The following is a 16,976-nucleotide window of genomic DNA, read 5'->3' as shown; positions in this document are numbered from 1 at the left end:
CAACCCCTATTACCAGTCTGTTCAACCTCTCTTTCGTATCGTCCGAGATCCCTAAGATTGGAAAGCTGCCGTGGTCATCCCCTCTTCAAGGGGGTGACACTCTAGGCCCAAACTATTTTAGACCTATATCCATCCTGCCCTGCCTTTCTAAAGTCTTCGAAAGCCAAGTTAATACACAGATCACTGGCCATTTCGAATCCCACCGTACCTTCTCCGCTGTGCAATCCGGTTTCCGAGCTGGTCACGGGTGCACCTCAGCCATGCTCAAGGTACTAAATGATATCATAACCCCCATCGATAAAAGACAGTACTGTGCAGCCGTCTTCATCGACCTGCCCAAGACTTTCGACTCTGTCAATTACCGTATCCTTATCGGCAGACTCAATAGCCTTGGTTTCTCAATTGACTGCCTCGCCTGGTTCACCAACTACTTCGCAGACACAGTTCAGTGTGTAAAATCAGAGGGCCTGTTGTCCGGACCACTGGCAGTCTCTATGGGGGTACCACAGGGTTCAAATATTGGGCTGACTCTTTTCTCTGTATATATCAATGAGGGCGCTCTTGCTGCAGGTGATTCCCTCATCCACCTCTTCGCAGACGACACTGTTCTGTATACATCTGGAAATTCTTTGGACACTGTTTTAACTAACTTCAAAACAAGCTTCAATGCCGTACAATAATCCTTGCGTGGCCTCCAACTGCTCTTACACGCTAATAAAACCAAATGCATGCTATTCAACCGTTCGCTGCCTGCACCCGCCTGCCCGACTAGCATCACTACTCTGGACGGTTCTGACCTAGAATATAAAATGAAGAATCGGCTTTCTATTTCGCAACAAAGCCTCCTTCACCCGTCAAGCTTACCCTAGTAAAACGAACTATCCTACTGTCGTGTCTTTGGCATCATTAAACTGAAGACTTATTAGTAGTTTATCAAATCAATTCTCTGTAATTATTATTACGTGATTAACTAATCAGGTAGATGTAACTAACAAGGAAGTCGGGGAACCAAGGAAAATATTCAGATTACTAAGTTATAATTTTCCTAATATAACTTTCAGATATTTTAATATCTAATCAATTAGCCTTCTCATTAATGAATTATTCTTTACCTCACGTTAGTTGATAATTAAAGTTGATCACAAATAGTTTCATCTTTACTCATTCATCCCATACAACAATTAGATGCAAGCCGCACAACCGAGACTGTTGTATAAACAGGGTTATGGTAATGTGGCTGTACTGTCTCTCATGAATTTCACAAAATTGTACCAAATAGACCAGTTCGTAGCTGGCTACTTTACCAACCTTTTATACATTCTCCGGAACATGAATATTGTTCAGTTCTCAAGTTCTGTGAGGTGGAAGAAATTCCTTTGTTCTCTCTATGAAAACTCACTCTCTCTCTATACTGTCTGGCCATGAGGAAGAATCTTCTCCAGAAATGTATGACCTCTGACCACAGCAGCCTGAGTGTAGGAGAGAGAGAGGGGGATGGTGCAGAGGTAGGGGGATGGTGCTCGCTGTACCCAAAGAAGGTAACGTCATGACTACCGATCCTCGACCTCGGTGTCATCTACAAATAGCTACCAATACTCTACTCATCAAACTGGATGCAGTCTATCACAGTGCCATCCGTTATGTTACCAAAGCCCCTTATACAGTTATTATGAGGAGGTATGACAGTTATTATGATGAGGTATGACAGTTATTTTGATGAGGTATGACAGTTATTATGATGAGGTATGGCAGTTATTATGATGAGGCATGACAGTTATTATGATGAGGCATGACAGTTATTATGATGAGGTATGACAGTTATTATGATGAGGTATGACAGTTATTGTGATGAGGTATGACAGTAATTATGATGAGGTATGACAGTTATTGTGATGAGGTATGACAGTTATTGTGATGAGGTATGACAGTAATTATGATAAGGTATGACAGTTATTATGATGAGGTATGACAGTTATTGTGATGAGGTATGACAGTTATTTGATGAGGTATGCCAGTTATTATGATGAGGCAGGCCAGTTATTATGATGAGGTATGCCAGTTATTATGATGAGGTAGGCCAGTTATTGTGATGAGGTATGACAGTTATTTTGATGAGGTATGACAGTTATTATGATGAGGTAGGCCAGTTATTATGATAGATATGACAGTTGACTGATCACCTGTAACTGTTATTGGTGTTCATCAGTCATGTTGTTCTAAATTAAGGGGTAGTCTAAAGGCTGGTTTACACTCTGTCTGTGGACATATCGACAGTTGTCATCCGACTTCAAACTTCGTTTTCATTATGAAAAAGTATAAGCACAAAACGACAGCCTTTGCATGACATCTGGTGCTTCTCCACCTGCATTGCTTGCTGTTTGGGGTTTTAGGCTGGGTTTCTGTACAGCACTTTGAGATATCAGCTGATGTACGAAGGGCTATATAAATAAATTTGATTTGATTTGATTTGATCTGCATCCCAGTGCTCCAAATAGTAGACTTTCTCTAGCACCAATAAACCCGTTTAAAAATGAATTCAGTTAAATGTGAACCTAGCAAGCCAGGCAACTAAAAGCTATTTTCAAAACAATGTTTTGGTTAGTTGCTAGCTAGTTAGCCAGTTCAAATAATGACCAGAGTATAGCTGACAACGTCTTACTACTTTTATTCATTATTACAGAAACACAAACCCACAACATCATTATTTAAAAGATAATTGTGAGCCGACAGAAAATAGCTGACTGCCACAGAGTGACGGAATAAAACTAGGTAAATCTATTTGAGAATAATAGAACTACAACATCATCGTGTCACAGTCCGGTAACCACGACAACGGACGTTGCGACAGTCGCAGAGACGGGAACTTTTTCATGTCTCTGCAACAAGGAAACTAACAGTCGCAACGACAGTCTACAGACATTCCACAGGAGTATAAATTAAAAGTTGTTTTGACCAGCGACACTTGTCACATTATAATTGTCCATAGACATGTTATTAGACCAAGTATAAACTGGCCTTAAATCTACATTAATTGAACAGTGGAAATCTTTCAGATTGTCTCTGTAAACTATACCTATAGTTCTATATTCATAAATATAACTACTAGACTGTATTATAACTTCTAGAAGTAGATGCAGGGTCTTGAATGATTACTATAGTGATACAATGGTGACCAGATCTGGGTGTCATGAACATGGTGGTTGTGGTATTCCCATGGCAATCAGATCTGAGAGTTGGTTGTGGAGCTTGTTCCTGTTGGTCCCGCCCCTTTAGCCTTTCCATCATCTTCTGTCGCTTGGGTAACCATGGCAGGAGAGGGGCTAGAGTGACGCTGTCGCCTCATGAAGGGAAATACACTGAGAGGAGGAAGGGAGAGAGGATGGAGAGAGGGAGGGAGAGAAAGGAAGGAAGGAGAGAGGAAATTATATAGGGAAGGAGATGGGAGAGGCAGGGAGAAAGGGAAAGAAGCAGAGAGGAAGGAGGGAGAGGGAGAGAGGATGAGAGAAAGGAAGGCAGGGAGAGAGGAAAGGAGATAGGGAGAAGCAGGGAGAGAGAGAGTAAAGAGAGCGGGAAGTACGAGCAAGAGCATCGTTGGATATAGTAAATACAGTATATACAGTATATCACAAAAGTGAGTACACCCCTCACATTTTTGTAAATATTTGAGTATATATTTTCATGTGACAACACTGAAGAAATGACACTTTGCTACAATGTAAAGTAGTGAGTGTACAGCTTGTATAACAGTATAAATTTGCTGTCCCCTCAAAATAACTCAACACACAGCCATTAATGTCTAAACCGCTGGCATCAAAAGTGAGTACACCCCTAAGTGAAAATGTTCAAATTGGGCCCAATTAGCCATTTTCCCTCCCCGGTGTCATGTGACTCCCTCATACTGACTGGTCACTGGAAGTCTGAAAAAAATGATTGTTGCTCTACATAAAGATGGCCTGGACTATAAGAAGATTGCCAAGACCCTGAAACTGAGCTGCAGCACGGTGGCCAAGACCATACAGCGGTTTAACTGGACAGGTTCCACTCAGAACAGGACTCGCCATGGTCGACCAAAGAAGTTGAGTGCACGTGCTCAGCGTCATATTCAGAGGTTGTCTTTGGGAAATAGACGTATGAGTGCTGCCAGCATTGCTGCAGAGGTTGAAGGGGTGGGGGGTCAGCCTGTCAGTGCTCAGACCATACGCCGTACACTGCATCAAATTGGTCTGCATGGCTGTCGTCTCAGAAGGAAGCCTCTTCTAAAGATGCACAAGAAAGCCCGCAAACAGTTTTCTGAAGACAAGCAGACTAAGGACATGGATTACTGGAACCGTGTCCTGTGGTCTGACGAGACCAAGATAAACTTATTTGGTTCAGATGGTGTCAAGCCTGTGTGGTGGCAACCAGGATAATTGGTCTGAGGCTGCATGCGTGCTGCCGGCACTGGGGAGCTACAGTTCATTGAGGGAACCATGAATGCCAACATGTACTGTGACATACTGAAGCAGAGCATGTTCCCCTCCCTTCGGAGACTGGGCCGCAGGGCAGTATTCCAACATGATAACGACCCCAAACACACCTCCAAGACGACTACTGCCTTGCTAAAGAAGCTGAGGGTAAAGGTGATGGACTGGCCAAGCATGTCTCCAGACCTAAACCCTATTGAGCATCTGTGGGGCATCCTCAAACGGAAGGTGGAGGAGTGCAAGGTCTCTAACATCCACCAGCTCCGTGATGTCGTCATGGAGGGGTGGAAGAGGACTCCAGTGGCAACCTGTGAAGCTCTGGTGAACTCCATGCCCAAGAGGGTTAAGGCAGTGCTGAAAAATTATGGTGGCCACACAAAATATTGACACTTTGGGCCCAATTTGGACATTTTCACTTAGGGGTGTACTCACTTTTGTTGCCAGCGGTTTAGACATTAATGGCTGTGTGTTGAGTTATTTTGAGGGGACAGCAAATGTACACTGTTATACAAGCTGTACACTCACTACTCACTACTCACTACTTTACATTATAGCAAAGTGTCATTTCTTCAGTGTCACATGAAAAGATAAATATTTACACAAATGTGAGGGGAGTACTCACTTTTGTGATATTCTGTAAATGAATATAGTGAGTATATTGTAGTATATAAGGGGTATATACAGTAGTGAGTATATATTGTTAATATAGTGAGTATATTGTAGTATATAAGGGGTATATACAGTAGTGAGTATATATTGTTAATATAGTGAGTATATTGTAGTATATAAGGGGTATATACAGTAGTGAGTATATATTGTTAATATAGTGAGTATATTGTAGTATATAAGGGGTATATACAGTAGTGAGTATATATTGTTAATATAGTGAGTATATTGTAGTATATAAGGGGTATATACAGTAGTGAGTATATATTGTTAATATAGTGAGTATATTGTAGTATATAAGGGGTATATACAGTAGTGAGTATATATTGTTAATATAGTGAGTATATTGTAGTATATAAGGGGTATATACAGTAGTGAGCATATATTGTTAATATAGTGAGTATATTGTAGTATATAAGGGGTATATACAGTAGTGAGTATATATTGTTAATATAGTGAGTATATTGTAGTATATAAGGGGTGTATACAGTAGTGAGTATATATTGTTAACATAGTGAGTATGTTGTAGTATATAAGGGGTATATACAGTAGTGAGTATATATTGTTAATATAGTGAGTATATTGTAGTATATAAGGGGTATATACAGTAGTGAGTATATATTGTTAACATAATGAGAATATTATAGTATATGAGGAGTCTATATTCTAAATATAGTGAGTATGTTGTATAAAAATAGTATATATTTTTATATAGTGAGTATGTTGTAGTGTATAAGGAGTATATATTGTTAATATAGTGAGTATACTGTAGTATTTAAGGAGTATATATTGAGGAGTATATATTGTTAATATGGTGAGTACATTGTAGTATTTAAGGAGAACATATTGAGGAGTATATATTGTAAATATAGTGAGTATATTGTAGTATTTAAGGAGTATATATTGAGGAGTATATATTGTAATGTAGTATATTTTCAGGAGTATATAGTGAGGGGCTGAAATAATTGAGACCCTTGATAAAGATGAGCAAAAATTATTGTATAAAATAATTCAAGGTTGTCAATCACTTCGGACCCCACAGTATCCGGCCAACTTGACACAACTGTGGGAAGCATTGGAGTCAACACGGACCAGCATCCCTGTGGAATACTTTAGATACCTTATAGAGTCCATTTCTTGATGAATTGAGACGTTTCTGAGGGCAAAAGGGAGTACAACTCAAAATATATCATGTTTTGTCCACTCAGTGTATGTTGAGTATGTATTGTAGAATATATTGAGGACAGTCGAGGCTCCTCAGAGGAGGAAGTGAATTTCATAAAATAAAAATAGTGAAACATAAAAAAAGTTATCCTTTTTAGATAAAACTTTACTAAATATATTCACGTCACCAAATAATTTATTTAAACACACTGTTTTGCTATGAAGGTCGACAGTAGCCTCAACAGCACTCTGTAGGGTAGCACCATGGTGTAGCCGGAGGACATTTAGTGCCCATCCTCCTCTGGGGGACTTCAATACAAAACCTAGGAGGCTCATGGTTCTCAACCCCTTCCATAGACTTACACAGTAATTATGACAACTTCCGGAGGACGTTCTCCAACCTATCAGAGCTCTTGCAGAATGAACTGACATGTTGTCCACCCAATCAAAGGATCAGAGAATGAATCTAGTATACGCTACAGCTAGCTAGCACTGCAGTGCATAAAATGTGGTGAGTAGTTGACTCAGAGAGAGAGAAAGATAAAAATTGAACAGTTTTGGACAAATACATTCTGTCACTTTCATTTACTTAACTATAAAATGTAACTATAAAATGTAGCTAGCTAGTTTATCCTACTCAAACACCAGGCTCAAACAGAGAGGGATGCTATGTTAGCTAGCTGGCTATGGCTATCAAACAGAGAGAGATGCTATGTTAGCTAGCTGGCTATGGCTATCCAACAGAGAGGGATGCTATGTTAGCTAGCTGGCTATGGCTATCCAACAGAGAGGGATGCTATGTTAGCTAGCTGGCTATGGCTATCCAACAGAGAGAGATGCTATGTTAGCTAGCTGGCTATGGCTATTCAACAGAGAGGGATGCTATGTTAGCTAGCTGGCTATGGCTATCCAACAGAGAGGGATGCTATGTTAGCTAGCTGGCTATGGCTATCAAACAGAGAGAGATGCTATGTTAGCTAGCTGGCTATGGCTATCCAACAGAGAGGGATGCTATGTTAGCTAGCTGGCTATGGCTATCCAACAGAGAGGGATGCTATGTTAGCTAGCTGGCTATGGCTATCCAACAGAGAGAGATGCTATGTTAGCTAGCTGGCTATGGCTATCCAACAGAGAGGGATGCTATGTTAGCTAGCTGGCTATGGCTATCCAACACTGGAACTCTTCCAAGTCAAGGTAAGCTTTGTATTAACTTATAGCCACCAGAGCTTGCCGGTGGCACTGCTAAACTGCTTACTAACTATGCACTGTACTGTTTGATTGTAGCAGGTTCACTAAAGCGTTAGTTCTTGTAGCTGTGTTGTTGACTTGACGTTAGCTAATATTGTGACAACAACACAGGCTGTGTGCAGCGGTTAGCGGTTATGATATAAGGGTTTGGCTCGGAAAGGTTTTTCACCTGGTCACAGACAGTTGATCTGTTGTCCACTGAAGTCCACAAGCCAAGTGAAAAGGTGAGAGGAGGAGAACACGTAGACGCAAGAAGGAATTATACAACGATCTGGCTGCTACAAAAGTGAACTGCTTTTGTGTGTGATCATTCATTCAAATTTTCTTAAACGGAAGTAAACGTAACGAAACGAGGATAAACATACCTGAATAGAAAAACTTGTTTACAACTGTTGGACTAATGATTGCACCCTAGATCAGCTGGATGCAGGCAAGATTGTGCAAGACGGTACTGAATGTGTCAATGTCTGTCACCTTGATTACTCAAATTTCTCTTGACCAGTACACCTACGCTGTAAACTTTCATTCATAGGCTAGGTTGTAGCAAACTCATGATCCAGCATGACTTTTGCAGAGTTCAAAACAAACAAGCTCCGACTGGGAAAATACATTTTGAACGGTCATCCAGCTCGGGAATTCCAAGTGAGCTGTTTAAGTGAGCACAGCACAACAAGGTGAGTCCAAACATGTCTTGTATGCTGCTACATAAATTATGTAATATGCCAGGGAGATATGTATACTGTAGCTGAGAAAGTAATACTAAGTATATGTGGTGTAGCAAGCTGTTAGTAGCCCATGTACCTCACCCTAATAATTTGGTCCCTTTCGCCCTCATAACTTAGCCTACTGTTCTGACTTGATGGTGCGCATGCAGCCTATAGCCTGTTTTAGAGAAATGTAATCATCATTGTAAGAGCTTTCCTTGTCTGCTTATATACCCCCTCTATTTATCCTATGGTTCTGACTTGGTGTACAGGGAGAATACTGTAAGAACAGCCAATGTTCTGATTCTGTCGCTGTACATTTCAAAAGTGCTGAACAAATCGTTATATTGACTACGTCCATCCTAGCTCGCTCATTAATGTCTTAAGCAAAATGATGGATTGCCATTCGTCATCCCCTTATGCCATAGTTTGTGCATCTCCATTGTCAGTAGAAACCACATTTGTTTAAGCAAGTAAGCCATATCAGCTAAGTTTTATTTAAAGGCATTAAATTATGCTGAATGAACTGTTTTGCTGCCAGACAAGGTTCTGCTGATAGCCAGGTGTAATGGTGGTAAGGATTTACTCCACAGTGCTGAAAAGAAGCTCTGCTGTTGGGGCAGCTTTATGTCGGCCTTAACAGCTTTATGTAGGCCCTACCAGATTTATGTCGGCCCTACCAGCTTTATGTAGGCCCTACCAGCTTTATGTCGGCCCTACCAGCTTCATGTAAGCCCTACCAGCTTTATGTAGGCCCTAATAGCTTTATGTCGGCCTTAACAGCTTTATGTAGGCCCTAACAGCTTCATGTAGGCCCTGGCAGCTTTATGTAGGCCCTGAAAGCTTTATGTAGGCCATAACAGCTTAATGTAGGCCCTAACAGCTTTATGTAGCTTATGTAGGCCATAACAGCTTTATGTAGGCCCTGACAGCTTTATGTAGACCCTAACACCTTTATGTAGGCCCTAACAGCTTTATGTAGGCCCTAACAGCTTTATGTAGGCCCTAACAGCTTTATGTAGGACCCCTGAAAGCATTATGTAGGCCCCAACAGCTTTATGTAGGCTCTGACAGCTTTATGTAGGCCCTAACAGCTTTATGTATGCCCTAACAGCTTTATGTAGGCCCTAACAGCTTTATGTAGGCCCTGACAGCTTTATGTAGGCCCTAACAGCTTTATGTAGGCCCTAACAGCTTTATGTAGGCCCTAACAGCTTTATGTAGGACCCCTGAAAGCATTATGTAGGCCCTAACAGCTTTATGTAGGCCCTAACAGCTTTATGTAGGCCCCCTGAAAGCATTATTTAGGACCCCTGACAGCTTTATGTAGGCCCTAACAGCTTTATGTAGGCCCTAACAGCTTTATGTAGGCCCTAACAGCTTTATGTAGGCCCTGACAGCTTTATGTAGGCCCTAACAGCTTTATGTAGGCCCTAACAGCTTTATGTAGGCCCTAACAGCTTTATGTAGGACCCCTGAAAGCATTATGTAGGCCCTAACAGCTTTATGTCGGCCCTAACAGATTCATGTAGGCCCTAACAGCTTTATGTAGGATCCCTGAAAGCATTATGTAGGCCCTAACAGCTTTATGTAGGCCCTGACAGCTTTATGTAGGCCCTAACAGCTTTATGTAGGCCCTACCAGCTTTATGTAGGCCCTAACAGCTTTATGTAGGACCCCTGAAAGCTTTATGTAGGACCCCTGAAAGCATTACGTAGGCCCTAATAGATTCATGTAGGCCCTAACAGCTTTATGTAGGACCCCTGAAAGCATTATGTAGGACCCCTGACAGCTTTATGTAGGCCCTAACAGCTTTATGTAGGCCCTGACAGCTTTATGTAGGACCCCTGACAGCTTTATGTGGGCCCTAACAGCTTTATGTAGGCCCTAACAGCTTTATGTAGGCCCTAACAGCATTATGTAGGCCCTAACAGCTTTATGTAGGCCCTAACAGCTTTATGTAGGCCCTAACAGCTTTATGTAGAACTTAACAGCTTTATGTAGGCCCTAACAGCTTCATGTAGCTTTATGTAGGCCCTGACAGCTTTATGTAGGCCCGGACTGCTTTATGTAAGACCCCTGACAGCTTTATGTAGGACCCCTGACAGCTTTATGTATGCCCTGACAGCTTTATGTAGGCCCTAACAGCTTTATGTAGGCCCTAACAGGTTTACGTAGGCCCTGACAGCTTTATGAGGCCCTGACAGCTTTATGTAGGCCCTAACAGCTTTATGTAGGCCCTAACAGCTTTATGTATGCCCTGACAGCTTTATGTAGGCCCTAACAGCTTTATGTAGGCCCTAACAGCTTTATGTAGGCCCTGACAGCTTTATGAGGCCCTGACAGCTTTATGTAGGCCCTAACACCTTTATGTAGGCCCTGACAGCTTTATGTAGGCCCTGACAGCTTTATGTAGGCCCTAACAGCTTTATGTAGGCCCTAACAGCTTTATGTAGGACCCCTGAAAGCATTATGTAGACCCTAACACCTTTATGTAGGCCCTGACAGCTTTATGTAGGCCCTAACAGCTTTATGTAGGACGCCTGAAAGCATTATGTAGAACTTAACAGCTTTATGTAGGCCCTAACAGCTTCATGTAGCTTTATGTAGGCCCTGTCAGCTTTATGTAGGCCCTGACTGCTTTATGTAAGACCCCTGACAGCTTTATGTAGGACCCCTGACAGCATTACGTAGGCCCTAATAGATTCATGTAGGCCCTAACAGCTTTATGTAGGACCCCTGAAAGCATTATGTAGGACCCCTGACAGCTTTATGTAGGCCCTAACAGCTTTATGTAGGCCCTGACAGCTTTATGTAGGACCCCTGACAGCTTTATGTGGGCCCTAACAGCTTTATGTAGGCCCTAACAGCTTTATGTAGGCCCTAACAGCTTTATGTAGGCCCTGACAGCATTATGTAGGCCCTAACAGCTTTATGTAGGCCCTAACAGCTTTATGTAGGCCCTAACAGCTTTATGTAGAACTTAACAGCTTTATGTAGGCCTTAACAGCTTCATGTAGCTTTATGTAGGCCCTGACAGCTTTATGTAGGCCCGGACTGCTTTATGTAAGACCCCTGACAGCTTTATGTAGGACCCCTGACAGCTTTATGTATGTCCTGACAGCTTTATGTAGGCCTTAACAGCTTTATGTAGGCCCTAACAGCTTTACGTAGGCCCTGACAGCTTTATGAGGCCCTGACAGCTTTATGTAGGCCCTATCAGCTTTATGTAGGCCCTAACAGCTTTATGTAGGCCCTAACAGCTTTATGTAGGCCGTAACAGCTTAATGTAGGCCCTAACACCTTTATGTAGGACCTAACAGCTTTATGTAGGACCCCCGAAAGCATTATGTAGGCCCTAACAGCTTTATGTAGGCCCTAACAGCTTTATGTAGGCCCTAACAGCTTTATGTAGAACCTAACAGCTTTATGTAGGCCCTAACAGCTTCATGTAGCTTTATGTAGGCCCTAACAGCTTTATGTAGGCCCTAACAGCTTTATGTAGCTATATGTAGGCCCGGACTGCTTTATGTAAGACCCCTGACAGCTTTATGTAGCTTTATGTAGGCCCTAACAGCTTTATGTCGGCCCTAACAGCTTTATGTAGGCCCTAACAGCTTTATGTAGGCCCTGACAGCTTTATGTAGGCCCTAACAGCTTTATGTAGGCCCTAACAGCTTTATGTAGGACCCCTGAAAGCATTATGTAGACCCTAACACCTTTATGTAGGCCCTGACAGCTTTATGTAGGCCCTAACAGCTTTATGTAGGCCCTAACAGCTTTATGTAGGACCCCTGAAAGCATTATGTAGACCCTAACACCTTTATGTAGGCCCTGACAGCTTTATGTAGACCCTAACACCTTTATGTAGGCCCTGACAGCTTTATGTAGGCCCTGACAGCTTTATGTAGGCTGTAACAGTTTATGTAGGCCCTGACAGCTTTATGTAGGTCCTGACAGCTTTATGTAGGCCCTAACAACTTTATGTAGGCCCTGACAGCTTTATGTAGGCCCTAACAACTTTATGTAGGCCCTAACAGCTTTATGTAGGCCCTAACAGCTTTATGTAGGCCCTAACAGCTTTATGTAGGCCCTAACAGCTTTATGTAGGCCCTAACAGCTTTATGTAGGACCCGTGAAAGCTTTATGTAGGACCCCTGAAAGCATTATGTAGGCCCTAACAGATTCATGTAGGCCCTAACAGCTTTATGTAGGACCCCTGAAGGCATTATGTAGGACCCCTGAAAGCTTTATGTAGGCCCTAACAGCTTTATGTAGGCCCTAACAGCTTTATGTTGGCCCTAACAGCTTTATGTAGGCCCTGACAGCATTATGTAGGCCCTAACAGCTTCATGTAGCTTTATGTAGGCCCTGACAGCTTTATGTAGGCCCTAACAGCTTTATGTAGCTATATGTAGGCCCGGACTGCTTTATGTAAGACCCCTGACAGCTTTATGTAGGACCCCTGACAGCGTTATGTACGACCCCTGACAGCTTTATGTACGACCCCTGACAGCTTTATGTATGCCCTGACAGCTTTATTTAGGCCCTAACAGCTTTATGTAGGCCCTAACAGCTTTATGTAGGCCCTAACAGCTTTATGAGGCCCTGACAGCTTTATGTAGGCCCTAACAGCTTTATGTAGGCCGTAACAGCTTAATGTAGGCCCTAACACCTTTATGTAGGACCTAACAGCTTTATGTAGGACCCCTGAAAGCATTATGTAGACCCTAACACCTTTATGTAGGCCCTGACAGCTTTATGTAGGCCCTAACAGCTTTATGTAGGACCCCTGAAAGCATTATGTAGACCCTAACACCTTTATGTAGGCCCTGACAGCTTTATGTAGGCCCTGACAGCTTTATGTAGGCCCTGACAGCTTTATGTAGGCCCTAACAACTTTATGTAGGCCCTAACAGCTTTATGTAGGCCCTGACAGCTTTATGTAGGCCCTAACAGCTTTATGTAGGCCCTAACAGCTTTATGTAGGCCCTAACAGCTTTATGTAGGACCCCTGAAAGCTTTATGTAGGACCCATGAAAGCATTATGTATGCCCTAACAGATTCATGTAGGCCCTAACAGTTTTATGTAGGACCCCTGAAAGCATTATGTAGGACCCCTGACAGCTTTATGTAGGCCCTAACAGCTTTATGTAGGCCCTAACAGCTTTATGTAGGCCCTAACAGCTTTATGTAGGCCCTGACAGCATTATGTAGGCCCTAACAGCTTATGTAGGCCCTAACAGCTTTATGTAGGCCCTAACAGCTTCATGTAGCTTTATGTAGGCCCTGACAGCTTTATGTAGGCCCTAACAGCTTTATGTAAGACCCCTGACAGCTTTATGTAGGACCCCTGACAGCTTTATGTAAGACCCCTGACAGCTTTATGTAGGCCCTGACAGCTTTATGTAGGCCCCGACAGCTTTATGTAGGCCCTAACAGCTTTATGTAGGCCCTGACAGCTTTATGTAGGCCCCGACAGCTTTATGTAGGCCCTAACAGCTTTATGTAGGCCATAACAGCTTTATGTAGGCCCTGACAGCTTTATGAGGCCCTGACAGCTTTATGTAGGCCCTGACAGCTTTATGAAGGCCCTAACAGCTTTATGTAGGCCCTAACAGCTTTATGTAGGCCCTGACAGCTTTATGAGGCCCTGACAGCTTTATGTAGGCCCTAACAGCTTTATGTAGGCCCTAACAGCTTTATGTAGGCCGTAACAGCTTAATGTAGGCCCTAACACCTTTATGTAGGACCTAACAGCTTTATGTAGAACCCCCAAAAGCATTATGTAGGCCCTAACAGCTTTATGTAGGCCCTGACAGCTTTATGTAGGCCCTAACAGCTTTATGTAGGCCCTAACAGCGTTATGTAGGCACTAACAGCTTTATGTAGGCCCTAACAGCTTTATGTAGGCCCTAACAGCGTTATGTAGGCACTAACAGCTTTATGTAGGACCCCTGAAAGCATTATGTAGGCCCCCTGAAAGCATTATGTAGGCCCTAACAGCTTTATGTAGGCCCTGACAGCTTTATGTAAGCCCTAACAGCTTTATGTAGGCCCTAACAGCTTTATGTAGGACCCCTGAAAGCATTATGTAGACCCTAACACCTTTATGTAGACCCTGACAGCTTTATGTAGGCCCTAACAGCTTAATGTAGGCCCTAACAGCTTTATGTAGGACCCCTGAAAGCATTATGTAGGCCCTGACAGCTTTATGTAGGCCCTGACAGCTTTATGTAGACCCTAACACCTTTATGTAGGCCCTGACAGCTTTATGTAGGCCCTGACAGCTTTATGTAGGCTGTAACAGTTTATGTAGGCCCTGACAGCTTTATGTAGGTCCTGACAGCTTTATGTAGGTCCTAACAGCTTTATGTAGGTCCTAATAGCTTTATGTAGGCCCTAACAGCTTTATGTAAGCCCTAACAGCTTTATGTAGGTCCTAACAGCTTTATGTAGGTCCTAACAGCTGTATCTAGGCCCTGACAGCTTTATGTAGGCCCTGACAGCTTTATGTAGGCCCTAACAGCTTTATGTAGGCCCTGACAGCTTAATGTAGGCCCTAACAGCTTTTTGTAGCACCTAACAGCTTTATGTAGGCCCTAACAGCTTTATGTAGGCCCTGACAGCTTTATGTAGACCCTAACAGCTTTATGTAGGCCCTAACAGCTTTATGTAGGCCCTAACAGCTTTATGTAGGCCCTGACAGCTTTATGTAGGCCCCGACAGCTTTATGTAGGCCCTAACAGCTTTATGTAGGCCATAACAGCTTTATGTAGGCCCTGACAGCTTTATGAGGCCCTGACAGCTTTATGTAGGCCCTGACAGCTTTATGAAGGCCCTAACAGCTTTATGTAGGCCCTAACAGCTTTATGTAGGCCCTGACAGCTTTATGAGGCCCTGACAGCTTTATGTAGGCCCTAACAGCTTTATGTAGGCCCTAACAGCTTTATGTAGGCCGTAACAGCTTAATGTAGGCCCTAACACCTTTATGTAGGACCTAACAGCTTTATGTAGAACCCCCAAAAGCATTATGTAGGCCCTAACAGCTTTATGTAGGCCCTGACAGCTTTATGTAGGCCCTAACAGCTTTATGTAGGCCCTAACAGCGTTATGTAGGCACTAACAGCTTTATGTAGGCCCTAACAGCTTTATGTAGGCCCTAACAGCGTTATGTAGGCACTAACAGCTTTATGTAGGACCCCTGAAAGCATTATGTAGGCCCCCTGAAAGCATTATGTAGGCCCTAACAGCTTTATGTAGGCCCTGACAGCTTTATGTAAGCCCTAACAGCTTTATGTAGGCCCTAACAGCTTTATGTAGGACCCCTGAAAGCATTATGTAGACCCTAACACCTTTATGTAGACCCTGACAGCTTTATGTAGGCCCTAACAGCTTAATGTAGGCCCTAACAGCTTTATGTAGGACCCCTGAAAGCATTATGTAGACCCTAACACCTTTATGTAGACCCTAACACCTTTATGTAGGCCCTGACAGCATTATGTAGGCCCTGACAGCTTTATGTAGGCCCTAACAGCTTTATGTAGGCTGTAACAGTTTATGTAGGCCCTGACAGCTTTATGTAGGTCCTGACAGCTTTATGTAGGTCCTAACAGCTTTATGTAGGTCCTAATAGCTTTATGTAGGCCCTAACAGCTTTATGTAAGCCCTAACAGCTTTATGTAGGTCCTAACAGCTTTATGTAGGTCCTAACAGCTGTATCTAGGCCCTGACAGCTTTATGTAGGCCCTGACAGCTTTATGTAGGCCCTAACAGCTTTATGTAGGCCCTGACAGCTTAATGTAGGCCCTAACAGCTTTTTGTAGCACCTAACAGCTTTATGTAGGCCCTAACAGCTTTATGTAGGCCCTGACAGCTTTATGTAGACCCTAACAGCTTTATGTAGGCCCTAACAGCTTTATGTAGGCCCTAACAGCTTTATGTAGGCCCTAACAGCTTTATGTAGGCCCTGACAGCTTTATGTAGGCCCCGACAGCTTTATGTAGGCCCTAACAGCTTTATGTAGGCCCTGACAGCTTTATGTAGGCCCCGACAGCTTTATGTAGGCCCTAACAGCTTTATGTAGGCCATAACAGCTTTATGTAGGCCCTGACAGCTTTATGAGGCCCTGACAGCTTTATGTAGGCCCTGACAGCTTTATGAAGGCCCTAACAGCTTTATGTAGGCCCTAACAGCTTTATGTAGGCCCTGACAGCTTTATGAGGCCCTGACAGCTTTATGTAGGCCCTGACAGCTTTATGTAGGCCCTAACAGCTTTATGTAGGCCGTAACAGCTTAATGTAGGCCCTAACACCTTTATGTAGGACCTAACAGCTTTATGTAGAACCCCCAAAAGCATTATGTAGGCCCTAACAGCTTTATGTAGGCCCTGACAGCTTTATGTAGGCCCTAACAGCTTTATGTAGGCCCTAACAGCGTTATGTAGGCACTAACAGCTTTATGTAGGCCCTAACAGCTTTATGTAGGCCCTAACAGCGTTATGTAGGCACTAACAGCTTTATGTAGGACCCCTGAAAGCATTATGTAGGCCCCCTGAAAGCATTATGTAGGCCCTAACAGCTTTATGTAGGCCCTGACAGCTTTATGTAAGCCCTAACAGCTTTATGTAGGCCCTAACAGCTTTATGTAGGACCCCTGAAAGCATTATGTAGACCCTAACACCTTTATGTAGACCCTGACAGCTTTATGTAGGCCCTAACAGCTTAATGTA

At 43.0% G+C, this 16,976-nt stretch overlaps 1 protein-coding gene across 1 annotated transcript in view; it reads right to left on the bottom strand.

Moving 5' to 3' along the window:
- Positions 1 to 2,648: 2,648 nt before the first annotated feature.
- Positions 2,649 to 16,976, bottom strand: part of LOC116366324 (regulator of G-protein signaling 11-like) — a gene marked incomplete at its 5' end in the record, with an annotated part of 30,895 nt that continues 16,567 nt past the window's right edge. The window contains one exon of the mRNA XM_031818509.1: positions 2,649 to 3,356. Coding sequence (XP_031674369.1) covers positions 3,221 to 3,356 — 136 coding nt within the window. The remainder of the gene's footprint in view (positions 3,357 to 16,976) is intronic.

The sequence above is a fragment of the Oncorhynchus kisutch genome, unplaced genomic scaffold, assembly GCF_002021735.2.
Source record: "Oncorhynchus kisutch isolate 150728-3 unplaced genomic scaffold, Okis_V2 scaffold1443, whole genome shotgun sequence".
NCBI classification, from domain to species: domain Eukaryota; kingdom Metazoa; phylum Chordata; class Actinopteri; order Salmoniformes; family Salmonidae; genus Oncorhynchus; species Oncorhynchus kisutch.
Note: the sequence above shows the minus strand (reverse complement) of the source record. Positions and strands in the feature narration are given on the sequence as shown.